Here is a 13,726-nt window from a genome sequence, read left to right as displayed (position 1 = left end):
GCTTGTGATCTGCTGGCTGCAGTAAGCAAGAAAACCAAGCCCAAATCACCCTTCTTTAACTCCAACAGCACTGAGCTATGCAGAGTTCTCCTGCAGAAGGGAAAGCTAAACTAGAAATGTGAAGGACTGTGCAGAAACCAACCTGGTGCCAAGAATGGGTTCAGTGAAGTAACAGGTTGTGGTGGCTTAGACACCAGAGAATCCAGGTTCACCAGGGCAGCGTTGGGGCCCAGGAAGGACTCCGGGGTTTTCCGGGCTGCGCTTTGTTTGCCTGATGTCCCACTCGAGTGCTGGGACTCAAAGAGATCAGGACTCGTGGTACCGCTGTGCTGAGATGGCAGAGTGGAACCTGATTCAGCTGCAACAACACAAAGGGACAAACCAAACTTCTGGTTAATCCACAGAGCCAGGCAGAGAGAACCCTGAAGCATGTGAGAGCAGAAATGCTTTATTCTAAGTCTGTGTTAGTCAGGGCTCAGTGTTTCAGGCTGGTTACACCCTCTCAGCATGCAAGCAGGTCAATGTTCTTTAGGAGAGCATGAAGAAGCTACAGTCAGAGTTGCAGTGCTCTACTGATGGAATTCCCACAGCTTTGCTGCTCCAGGTGGGACTCACAGACTCCAAGGAAAAGATACTCCAAAGCCTTGGCTTGTGCCCTCGCGCTACACCACTGCTGTGCCCTTCCTAGCTGGATTCCACCCAGGGTTTCTCTGTTGGGTTCAAAAAGCCCAGCTGTGCTTCAGGCAGAACCACCCTGAGAGCAGTGGTACCACAGCACTGACAGCTGAGGGTCTGGCAGCTTTGATTTACTGACCACTGACCAGAGAAAAAGTAAATTAGAGTATTCATAAAAGGTATTTTCTCATCTTCCTACTGGAATTTATGCATTTGAGGAATTCAGTCGGCATGGTTCTGGTGGACTCTCTGAGCATAAGCCCTGCTCCAAACATGTTGGACACTGGGAATTAAGGAGTCCAACAAATTTCTGGGTCAATGCAGCAAAAAGTCACACAGTGCAATTCCATGGATTACAGTGCAAAAGGCCCATTCCCCACAAGTTCATGCACAGGCCAAAATATGAACAAGGAGCTTTTACTGCTGCATCATCACTTCCTTCCCTTTGTGAAAGCTGATTTTTTTGTTCAATAAAATTTAAGACTAGAGACATTTGTTGCTGTGACTGTCACCCAACCTGTCCACATGCTAAGAATTTGATTCGTACCTGGCTTTTTGGAAGTTCGAAGTGTGTCAAATTCAGAAAAATCATCTTTAACTGTACCATTCAAATTACTGAAGAGGTCAAAAGATGTACTTCCTGTTCAAAACAACAAGACAGCCCTGTCATTAACACATCTTCGATTGCATCACACAGCTGATCCTCCTGGAGGCAATTCCTAACCCATTCCTGTTACCAAGAAGCCACGACAAGTTCCAGAGCAGCAGCTGGGAGTGCTGCTACTCTGAGCCAGGAGCTGGGAGATGGAAATGTCACAGAACTGTCCTTTCTGACAGCATGGAACAACTAATTCAGAGCAGCTTGCTTTTAGATCAGTGTAGGGCACACCTGAGCATGCTGGGGTTCGGTTGATTGAGTGTCTGCACTAGAGACAAGCAGATCTTGCTGTGGAAGGAGAGAACAGAAATGGATTTACAGCCTCAACTATCAAGTGTTAATCAGCCCTCAAGTAAAACACCACCAGTGATGACTTCACTTCTGCTTCCCAAGTGGAAAGGAGGAGGAATGCCATAGCAAAGGTTGTGGAGATGGTAAAGCCCCATTAGCTGAAGCACCAGCACTGACCCGGAGTTTGCAATCAGTAAAACATCACCATTTCAAAATGTGGACACACTCTTACCTCAGACTGGAGGCATAAAATAACACCTGAATGACCAACAATCACACTCCTGAACAGCTTTAAGGTTTGTGTGGTTTTAATGAGCTGAAATGTTTTCTTAATTTAATTTAATTTTAACCTTCAACGCATTTCAAGCAAAAGAGCACAAGATGACAAACTCCAAGAGAAGGAGTGAAGATTGAATATAAAACCAATATTTATCAAGAACAAAGAGCCACCACAGTTAAAGGCTCATTTCACACTGCTCCAGCTACTGCCCTTTGCCCAGGGAAAAACTGCTGAGACAACTTTTTGCAGCACTCAGATTCCTTTGTCTGTTGTGTACCAGGATGAATGACGAGCAGAAAATGCATTTTGGATGCTTTTAGCCACGGTGCCAATATGAAAATGCCAGGTATTAACACTCATCAAGGTTGCATTAGTTACAGAGCATGAACAGACAATTACAGCAGCACCTTCTGCATCTTTACCAGGGCTCCGGGAGGGTTTCACACCCTCAGTCTGAAGGAACAAACCTTCATTTGCACCTCTGGAAGTCTCCTCCGAGCTGCTCAACCTGTCAATCTGCATCTGCAGAGACATCTATCTGCAGAGCTATTCATCATAAGGAAAGGTTAAATTAGAGTATCATTCATTGCCAGAAATTAAGTCCTTGTCCAATTAAAGATAAAACCCAAGAGCAGCAGCAGTCCCAAGTGCTCAGCAGGAAGCCACAAATACCAGGAAGAGACACGTAAGGGACAGAGCACGAAGCAGCACCACAAATTCAGAGCTCTAAGTCAGAATAATTACATTTAAATTTCTTTTTCCTGCTGGTTATTACAACTCCCTTTTATTTTGCAGACCAGTTCTGCCAATTGTTCAGCTTCTTTGAACCACACAATGCAAGAAAATCATTTGGACTTCTCCTCATTACTGAAATAACATGGATATGGGATGAGACCGTTGCTCACCAGAAGTAGAGAGAGGTTTGTTTGCAGGTGCTGATCCCCAAGGATCCACAGAAGATTTTGCTGCAGTAGAAGATGGCTGAGCAGGAGCCCAAGGGTCCACATTTTTGGACAGAGGCTGAGCTGTGGATCCTGCTGGTGCTGCCCAAGGGTCAACAGAAGCAGCTGGTTTGGCACCTGCAAGAAGAATCAGCAGGAAGAGCAGTGAGTCCAGCTTCCCTTTGGAAAGCTTTCCTTGGAGATTGCCCCCTCTCAGGAGCCTGTACTCCCAATTAATCCTGAGCATAAATGGGAGCAGCAGTTCAGCACCAGGAACACTGGGAGCTCCCACCATTTGTGTCACACACTCTGAGCAACAACGAGCACCAGGAGATTCTGAGCAAGGCACAGGAATAAACAATTCCCCTCTCTGAACCTGAATACAAATACCTGCACTTCCAACAAGAAAATAAACTTGCCTTTATTACTGACATTGCCACCACAAGTGACAATCCCTGGCTGGAGGTGACCTAAATCACAGGGTCTATTTATGAACTCAGGGGAAAGTGAGTTTATAAAAAGCCCAAAGGTAAAAGGTACGAGACACACAACATTAACCCTTGGACAAAGGAATCTGTAAGATTCAAAGGGAATGTTTTCCAACTCTTTTAACCATACTGCTATTTTATAAAAATACAATCAGCTTCCCTGAGCCAGCTGTGCCTTTTTATTCCCATTTCTAAGAACTCCTGACACACATCTAAGCTGCCCACTGATACCCCTTTATTTTTTTAACACAAAGCCTGTATATGTTCAGGGCTCTCATTTTTACTGGAAGATGCTGACAACTCTTCATTCCTACAAATCCAATCACCAAAGGTTTAATTCCCAAATGAGGATTTTTATAACCCAAGAGCAGGACAGAATCACCCACATGTAACAACTCTTATTTTTAATATCCTGCAGATTTCAAGTTACAACTGAGAATTATTTTAGCTTTTAAAACTCCACTCAACCCCCCAGCACCCCAGTATTCCTGTAAACCAAGCAAATGCTGCACACAGTGGCACAAATTCCAGCTGGAATTTTGGGTTTTGTTTCATCAGCAGGCACGTGGCCGCTAGAGCTCCGGAGCAGGAAATGCCAAAACTCTCCAAGGAAGCCCCACTATTCCCACACCAGCACTTACATTTCCTTTATCTGCCCCCAGTGCTGAGTTAGGAGCAATGCCACACTAATGACAGCATTTCCCATCAACAGCAGCTTCCCAAAATGTCCTTTCTGTCCTAAAGGGAGCACCTGAAATGAGAGCGCTTGGGAAGATCCCTTCCCGGAGCTTCCAGGAGCTCCAGTGAAACACCACAGCGCTGGCAGGATTTGGGAAATGCAGTTTCACGAGTCACTCTTTTATCAGCAAATTCATTGCATCTTCGAGACTCTCCCTGGGAGAATCCAGCAGGCTGGAAGCAGGGCTTGTGCTGTGGTGTAAGAAAGCTGGGAAGCACTGAGGAAACACTACAGCTGGAACTGGTACAAGGAAAATCCTGTCAGAGGATGACACATCAGGCAGGAGATGTGAGGAACATGGATTTTGGTTGGTTTTAACCATGCAAAAATAAACTGCACGGCCTTAGGGCCCAAAATTTGGGCTTTTTCTCAGTTCTTATCACCAAAAAAAACCAGGTGTCTTATCACAAAAAAAAAAAAAACCACTTGGAATGATGACCTGGCAGTTGGCCCAGGAGCTTTGTAGGTGCATTTAATGCCATCATGAGCAGGGGAAAAAAACCAAACAAGGCATTTCATTATTAAACTTCCAGTTTTTCCTCAGGAATCTGATGGTGGTGTGTGGAATACAAATAACTTTGAAGCACTTTAGAGTAGAGGTTGTAGAATCACCAGCCTGAAGCAGAACTGACAGAGCAAAGCTGTCAATCTTCATGGAAAAGCTTCCATTTGCACAGAAACTCCCTGCCCTTTAAAAAAGTCAAAAATCCCAACAAAAAAATAGATCCAGCTCCAGTTCCAAGTGTGAAGAACCATCCACTTTCTTATCAAAGGAGTAACTCCTTGGACAGGCTTTGGCTGACCCAGACACCAGCCCAGCAGACAGGCAGCAACACACACAAAAGAAACACACAAAAATTTGGCTTAGTTGCTCTTTAAAATGTGAAACACTGCATCTTTCCATTCAGAAATACTCCGTGGATTTAGCATCAAAATCCTATGGAACAGTGAATATTTAAAACCTGAATTCTTCTGTCTGCTATAAAAATCTATATTTAAAGAATTTAATCCTTTTGGTTCTGACCATACACAAACACATCACAATACTGTAGGAGCAATTAAGGACGTGATAATTCAGATCTATGGCTTTCCTAAGCTCAGCACCCTGCCTAAGTATGAAATTCTGGGAAGAGTCTAAACCCATGGCACTGGACACAACCAGCAGTGAAACACAAGCATCCTCCCTGTGAGAGACAAGTTGGTTTTGCTGTACAAAGACAACAGAAGTGCCACTCTCCTGTTTCTTAGGATTCAAACTGCACACACAAAAACCCAACTGCTTAAAAAGAGTGCAACTTCCATTGGTTTCTGCTTGGGAATGAGTTGAGGGATTTAGTGGAATCACTCAAAATGGACTAACACACAAGCTGGACATTGAGGAACTTTGAAATGCTCAACGTTAAAAAGCAAAACCTTTTAAATCCCATTGCTGCTGGCAGTGTTCTCTTACCAAATGATTGCCACGGGTCAGAGGCAGGGGCTGCAGCTGTGGATCCTCCCCAGGGATCCGTTTGGTTCGCAGCAGCAGCAGCAGCAGCAGCAGCAGGAGGTCCCCAGGGCTCCGTTTTGGGCGGGGCCGGTGCCGAGGAGGGCAGGGCATCCATCAGGTCCAACAAAGTGGTGTGCTGAGGGCAGGAAGAAGCTGAGCTTTACTCAAGAGCATTGGCAGGCTGAAGTACAAACCCGTGAGAGTGAAGAAGCAATTTTTTTTTTTTTTTTTTTCCTTTTACACACCTGCATTGACTAGTAGTTCCAAATTTAACCCACATGGAAGAAGCTTTAAGCTATACAACACAGCAAACCCAAAAGCATAAAAGAGCTCAGTATTAAGCTAGTTTGTGTTACTGTATTTCAGCTTTTGGCAGCATAACCGGGAATTTCTTAGGCGAAGGCACTACCTCCTTCTTTTTGGGAATTTTAATTGTGTCTCTGCGACTCTCCTCCAGAGCCATCTGTAATCTCAGATCGTCTCCGCGTCTGAGGCGCTCCTCCTGCAAAGGAAATCAACACTGGTGATATAGACCATGAGCCTGCACTGAGCTGCTGCTCCCTCCAGGGCTCCAACCCTGCCACCCTGTGCACCACAGGGGGATGTTTTGGCTGCAATTTCGACATAACACAAATGAGGGAAAGGCGTTTTCCTGTGATTCTTGCCTCAGGAGCACCCTGGCCCTGTGATCACAACAACATCCAGTTCGCTGATTGGAATTTACCCCGGTGTTGTTTTATTCCTCATGAAACATTCTTTCCAAAATTCAGTTAGAAACACCACGGAACTTCACGTGAACAACCCATTTTTAAATTACCATAATGGTTTTTCAGTATTCAAATCACCACTGAAGGTTGTAGGGAACTAAACTTAAATTTCCCTAGCTTTTGTTCACTTCCCTCCACACTGGTGCAAGATCCACCAAGGGAATCAAGTCTTGCCAACTCCATGTGTAATGTGAAGGTTTAAACATCTGTAACTACAATGTTTATGCCACATTCAACTACTTTAAATATCTTTGCTTGCATCATGTCTCTCTGAAGTTGACTAATCCCCCAGCTGCTATTTCCCTTGTAATTTTTGAAGCTACTTCAAATGCTTACATTCTGATTTATATTTTCATTCCCTTTATTGCCCAATAATGATAAAGTTTACTGGGTGATAGTTTCCCTTTCCAAGCACTCATGCTTAACATACAGCTGTAAACTAAGTTGTCACAGGAAGCCTCTAAAATATTACAGGCACTCAGCATGGCTGACTTGAATTTTCACTCAGAGCTGAGATTCAACTTCGTTGTATATGAAACACAATAATTTTAATCACATTTACTCCAAATTCAGAATGAAGCTCCTAAGAATTAGCACAGTAACATAACCCAGGTGATAGATCAGGAGTCAATTTACTTTAAACCAAGTTTTTTTATATATTCTGGTACTTTGTGTCAGGTCACCCTCCTGTTCCAGACACTCCCACCAAAAGAAACAGACCATTCCAAATTCCACTGGAATCAGAATTCACTGACATTAATGAAGGTTTTCAGGACCAGTCATGTTTTCAGCTCTTCCTAACTGAAAACATCTTCAGTAATGTGATGATTAACATCCTCCCACACAAAGTCTTCTTGCAAAGTGACTGTCATCTTCCACTAGTCTCAACAGCTCGGAGGCTGAAGTTACTTTAAAAAGAGATTTAAAGAATAAAAAGAATAAAAAAAAAAAAAAAAAAAAAAAAAAAAAAAAAAAAAATCACACAAGAGCAACATCTTCCAAAATGGCCTTTCTCACTCCCCTTATTCCACCTGGAGCAAAGCCAAGCTGCCAGTGAAAAAAACCAAACCAACAAACCAGGATTGCAATCTCAAGTCTCAAAGCATGGACACTTTGGAAAACCTACACGGGCACCGACCTGCTCCGCCACCTCCCGGCTCATGGCCAGCGCCAGCTGCAGCTGCAGCTCCTCTTCCCCGCTCGTCTGAGGCCGGGCCTGCTCGAGCTCCGAGGAGACTCGAGGGGATGTCGCTGTTGGGAGACAAAACCCAGCACATTCAGCACAGCAAACAGCAAAAAGAGGGCTCAGGTTCGGCTCCTGCACCCCGTTTGCACATGTTCGGTCTCAAAGCTCCCTCAGGGTCAAGAGATGAAGCTCCTGCCAAGGGGGAGGGGGACAGACCAGCATAATTTAGCTCTGCAAGACAGTTCAGTAATTTTTTTAAGGGAAAAATATTCCTGGAAAACAAAGGCTTTTTGTGGGGCTGTGATACCAAGAAGTACCCCAGCTCATGCTGGACATACCCTGAGTGTATCAGAGCTCCAGGGGCAGGACACTGACTTAAAAACATACAGAATTCATTGTTGAAGAAAACATTTGTGGGTATTTCTTACATCTTCCAGTGTCAGTAAAGATCTGCTGGGAGTGGGCCAGTATCAGGGTAAAATTGGATACCACCCACTTTTCTGTAAAATAATACAGTCTTAACGGGAAGATAAAGAACTATTCTTAACTGCTGAGCAGGCTCGGGGACAAACAAGCCAGCTATTCAGACCCCAAATTTACGCAAATACAGGATCATTCTCTGTTAAAAAAAGAGTTTGGTAAATGGGTTGGGGGTGTTGTTTGGTTTCTGGGGTTGGCTGGGGTTTTTTAGGGGGAAGATTTCTATTAACTGGTATCTCCCCCACTCGTCCTCGAGGAACAGTCAAGCTTAACAGCTAAAATATGCAATTTCTCAATACACAAACCATCTTTTAGTGATGTTTTCACTCCAGGAGCATGTGAAATTCCCATCCTACACCACTAGCAGGTTTAGCACTGTACAGTAATTAAACAATTTTGTGCTCACTCTCTCTCAGACAATTCTTCAGCATCCAAATCATTCACACAGAAATTTTATCTCACTTTGGCAAGGAAGTTTGTATTTAGTGGCTGGAATGATGATTAGCTTGGCAAAATATATATTGACATTTAATACATTTAACTGAATGTTTCAAACTAGCATGTCAAGCTCCAAGAAATCAAGTTTCCTCCTACCAGGTCAGCTGGGCATGTGAAAATGAGATTGCCAAACTCAGTTTGAAAACCACTTTTTCATCACTGCTTTAATCCTCCAAACATTTCCCAGTCTTGTCTTTCTCTACTTAAGGTTCAGGCCAAAATGGCATCACAGAACAACAAGTGGAACTTTCTCATCCTACAGGCCAGAAGGAAGGTGATTCTCCATAAACAAGGAATGACCTTTCCTCCTTCCCACCACATCCCAAGGTGCCATCCCACCCCACTGTGCTTCTAAAGGCACAAATTAATTTACCACCCACAATGATTCTTCCACATTGTGCTGATCCTGAAGCTCTCAAGCCAACTTACTTCAACAAAGATGCTACTCATACCTCAATTCTATTACTTTTTCAAACTTTCTCATATAAAGTAATTAAATTTAGCCTGGTTGATGAGTCCTCTCTGCTCCAACAGTCACTGCTAGGCTCTCCAATAAAGCGTATGAAAAATGTGATGATTAAAGCATGTGATAATTCCCAGCCACTCACCTAATACAGGTAATAAATTAGCACTAATTGTAATCATTCCAATCCAAAATGGATGGTTTTAAACCAGAATGGAGGTGGAAACATTTCCCTTTGGAGCTCAGAGAATGTTTTATGTTTATCCTTGCCAAAAGAAGATTGAGCAGTTTATGGTTGTTAAATACCTCAGGCTTGCAAATACAAGAGAGAAAAACTATTTCAGATAAAGGGGCAAGAATTAATGGTATAAATGGGCCATAAATAGATTTGAGATACAGATGGAGAAGAGCAGTTTTCCAGCAGGGATTAGAGAAGGAAAGAGTCCTAACTGGTTTAAAAACAGAGCCTGGGACAAATGGGACACCAGCAGAGTCACCTGAGAACAGATGGCAACCTGGACTAGGAGCAGGGAGGAACCTTCTGGTCTGCTGGGCTTTTAACTGGGGGGGGAAATGGGATTTCCTGCATTTCCTGCATCCCAGCTTTTGCATCTCCGCTCACATAACTGCATCCCACAACAACTAAGAACCTGATGGCAGAATGACGTTAAAATGATGCAAAATGGGTTAAATTCCATTGCTCTTCCTCCCATTTCCACACAAAGGACTTGCTGAACACACTGCCCAGTTGCATTCCTGCCCAGAAAAGCTGGAAGAAGCAGGGACTGCACCCCACTCCGAGCCTTTCCCTGGCTCTCCACTCCCAGCTGTGCATGGGAAGGGCTGCCTTTGCTTTGGCAGGGAGCTCCATGAGCTCACAGCTCCCAGCAGATCCCAACAGCCAGCGGCTCTGGGATCCCCACACGGATAATACGGGGTCACACACATGCAAGATTACTTCTTCTCACTTCTAGGCTTTCCAGCAATTCATTCTACTTGCTTTTGTTAACTCTAAAAGGTATTTCCAGCTCCTTTTTACTTTAAAAAAAAAGAGGAAAATGTCCATTTGAAGTTCTTCCTTGGGCCTCAGTGAAAAAAACAAACCATAGGAATGTTGCTGTTTTCCATGTAAGCCTCTGCAGTGTTATAAAACCATCTACATTAAAGAGCTGCTAGCACTTTTTTTTTTTTTTTTTAAAGGATTAAGGGTAATTCAAAACACTGTTCTTGGGAGTAACCTGACAAGTTTTATCTGAAATTCCCACAGACCTACAACCACCCTTCCATACAGGCCTCATCCTGCTCTAAGGTTAGAATTCCCAGGATCCAGCAGAAAGGTTATTGCCTTAGTAACAGGATGGTGCCACACAAAGCATCCCTTATCCCCCAGCACATGACAGTTAACTCAGATGTTTATGTAAGATGGGATTCAATAGATCAATTCTGACCTGCTAAGCCCTGTTTTGTTGGGAATTTGGAGATCCCAGTCCCTCCACACTGCCCAGGAGCAAATCTGTGGCCATTTTCGCCTGCAGGGAGCACCGGGCCTGGCTGCTCGGCAAGGAAATCATTTCCAGCCTCAATTAATCACTAAAACAGGATTCTGCTCCACCATCTGTGCCCGAGCCAGGCTCTGACATCTCTCAGACACATCTATTGATAATTTCCTATATTTTGCCTCTATTAAAAGGCTTCTGTAGCCGGCTATAGATCTGGCTGAGTTACAGTGAAATACAGGACACAGAGAGCAGAGCCTGCATTAATAATAAAAATCAGACTCTGCATTTTCATTCTGAAGCCTGTGCTTGGGTTTTGGGGCTGGTTTTGTTATTTGTGATTTTTTTCTTTAGTGTCAGGCTTTCTAATTCGCAGATGGAAGAACAGAACAGAATTCATTGCTCAGTCACATCTGTTCAGAAAGAAAAGCTGCCTCCTCGCTCAATCAGTGAACCTACAAAGGTGGACAAAACCAAAAGTGACTTGAAAAATTAAAATAATATCAAGGTTAAGGATTCAGAAACCAACATCAATTCCCTTTCTTCCAGTGAAAGACCACTCACATAAAGATTGGATAATTTTAAAAAGCCAATCCAGCCTCTCAAATGATGGCAAGGCAAGTGCAAACCGCTTAATCTAGAAGGAATTGTGTAATCCACCTTTCCCTTGGGAAATAAGGAATCCTTCAGGTACAAGAAGAGAATTGATAACACTGATGAACGTGACAAGGTGGAGCTGCTCAGCCTTCCTGCAGATTCTGATTGCACTGAGCAGACTGAGAACTTCTGAAATTCATTTAACACTCAACAAATCCTTCAGGTTTGTTTTGTTGGGAGCATTTTCCTCTCAGGTGATCCCTACACCCATGGGAATGGACACAGTTGGATAATTCAGTGTCACTACAGGAGTCTGGATACACCAGTGGCACCTCCCACCTTCACTCTCAGCACCAGAAAAATAAATGTACGATGAGAGGATTTAATCAAGCTGTCAAATGACATCTGACAGGAGTCTGCCACATTCCTTCAACACCTCAAACTGTGGGAATTCTCCACACTGTTCAGCCAGAGTCATTGCCAGATGATATTCCCTATATTCCCTAAGATAGAAGATAAAGAAATCATTATTAAATAAAAACCAAACCTTCTAAAAACAGGAGCATTCTGAATGGACCAGAGTGCCCAGAGAAGCTGTGGCTGCCCCATCCCTGGAATGTTTGAAGCTGGAGCAACCTGGGACAGTGGAAGGTATGCTTGCCCATGGCAGGGGGTCAGGACAAGATGAGCTTTAAGGTCCCTTCCAACCCAAACCATTCTGGATTTTTTAAATTTTCTGTTGTGCCAAACTCAAAATAGCAATTCCACTGAATTATTTTCTACTCCAAGCAAAAGGGGAGACAAAACTGAAACAGATGAGTGAACACAGACTTGCTGAGGCTTCACACAACTGGTTTTAAATAACGAGTCAATTTAACATGAATAATCACTGAAATATTAAAACTCATTAATTCAGCTACAGCAAATTGCTCCCAGAATTTTTACAGGTTCAGGTTAAAGACTTGGCATTTCCCAAGATCCATAAAAGCCTTTTCCAGTGCATCTTTCTTCATCTCCTCTCCAGCAGGCTCTGAGTACAATGAACCCGAGCCGAGCCCACCTCGGGCAGTGCTGCTGAAATCAGGTCACAACGAGCTGTGCTTGTGTCACTGAAATCAGGGCATCCATCCCACCCCATCCCTGCTTCCCAAACCCTCCTGGAGCACAGGGACAAAGGGAAGAATGTGGGCACAACTCAAAATAACACTGGGATGTCCCAGCCTGGGCATAACAGGATTGGATCTCTTAAAAAGCATGGCCTCAGTAAACTTGGTTTTAAAACACGACCAGCGTTTGCCAGGCTGGAAGCAGCATCCCAGCTCAGGCTTAAGAGGTCTAAATTAGGAACATCCTACTTTTCCCCATGCAGCCATAAATCCAGAATCCTATTTAAGTGGTCACTGGCAGCTGGAGATGAAACAAGGCCAGGAACAAGAGGCTGAAGTTTTTGAAACTGGGTGACAAATGTCAGGCAAAACCCCAATTATTTAGACCCAGAGGCAGATTAGGAGTGAGGGACTATTGCTCCAAAAGATTTTAAATATCCATCTTGTATCACTTCCTCTCCCCAGTAGGTTTATTTTCAGCACCACACAAGAACATTTCCTTAAGGTGAAATAAAACCTGCTATCAGATTTGATGCAACTCCACAGAATTTGCACATTTTCCAAACTAAATAAAAATTATGCATTTTGTTATGGAATATTTAACAGTTCCTAATCTGAATATTAACTGTTCCTGGTTTAAAGGTGGAAGATAAAACCAATTTTTCCCAGTATGTCAGAAATTGCTGACAAGATAGAGGTTGGGAGGAGCTTTATTTTTGCTTTTTAATATCTCTCTTGGCTTCCATTTACAGGTTATGAGACTGGGTAGAAAAAAAAATACAAATACTTTTACAATTCATATGCCATAATGTGCTCCCTGGAATTACCCAAGCACAGAGATCTTCAGGGCCAACAAAGTCATTAAGGCAAAGCTTTGGGGGAAAGGATTTTATTAAAAACAACCAAGTTGCACCATTTCATTTTGCACAGTTTCTAGGATTTTTAGAGATGAAATGAAAATATTCACAAAGAAACAGGGGGAAATATCCTTATTTGCCAGTCCCTTGCCAGCAGCAGTGAGGCATGATTGGACATCAGTCAAGAGATCCTTTTCCACCCTGAATTCTCTCACACTACACAGGGTATCAATATTGCTTTTATTTTGTCACAAAGGATAAATGTGGAACACAAAAAACAGCAACTCTTTAAGAAAACCCCTTCTGGCTCAACATCAAGTAAAAATCCAATTGTTCCCATCCAAACCTACACAGGCTGGGAAGCTGGAGAGGAGCAGGAGTTTGAGCAGGGTTCAGTCAGTGCTGTCTGTGCAGTGCAGCTGATTCAACTCTCTCAACAAACTGACCCAAAAAGGCTTCACTGACTTAGCCCAAATTGCACTTTTAGTCCCTGAGAGGAGAGGGGAGAGATCCCTCACGCCCAATCCAGCATCCACTGGAAGTTACTGCTCCCTGGAGGAACTACCAAACTCTTTCAGCTCTCTCTTCTGCAAGAAGGCATAAAACCCGAGATTTTATAACCCAACATAAATTCTTCAAGCAAGGGGAATGAATTCCACAACCCCCACCCATCGTGTCTAGAAGGAACAGGAGTAAAACGTGCTGAGAGCAAACC

At 43.5% G+C, this 13,726-nt stretch overlaps 1 protein-coding gene across 4 annotated transcripts in view; it reads right to left on the bottom strand.

Moving 5' to 3' along the window:
* Positions 1-13,726, bottom strand: part of EPN2 (epsin 2) — a 54,541-nt gene that overhangs the window by 5,507 nt on the left and 35,308 nt on the right. For 2 of the 4 annotated variants that reach the window (XM_048321099.1, XM_048321098.1), the window contains exons 3-8: positions 7,467-7,579; positions 5,971-6,063; positions 5,523-5,697; positions 2,810-2,983; positions 1,223-1,315; positions 143-358 (exon numbers count right to left, since the gene is read on the bottom strand). In XM_048321099.1, coding sequence (XP_048177056.1) covers positions 143-358; positions 1,223-1,315; positions 2,810-2,983; positions 5,523-5,697; positions 5,971-6,063; positions 7,467-7,579 — 864 coding nt within the window. The remainder of the gene's footprint in view (positions 1-142; positions 359-1,222; positions 1,316-2,809; positions 2,984-5,522; positions 5,698-5,970; positions 6,064-7,466; positions 7,580-13,726) is intronic. The other 2 variants (XM_048321100.1, XM_048321101.1) reach the window with 2 other exon arrangements.

Source organism: Corvus hawaiiensis, chromosome 16 (assembly GCF_020740725.1).
Source record: "Corvus hawaiiensis isolate bCorHaw1 chromosome 16, bCorHaw1.pri.cur, whole genome shotgun sequence".
Lineage (NCBI taxonomy): Eukaryota > Metazoa > Chordata > Aves > Passeriformes > Corvidae > Corvus > Corvus hawaiiensis.
This window is presented reverse-complemented; position numbering and strand designations above follow the sequence as displayed.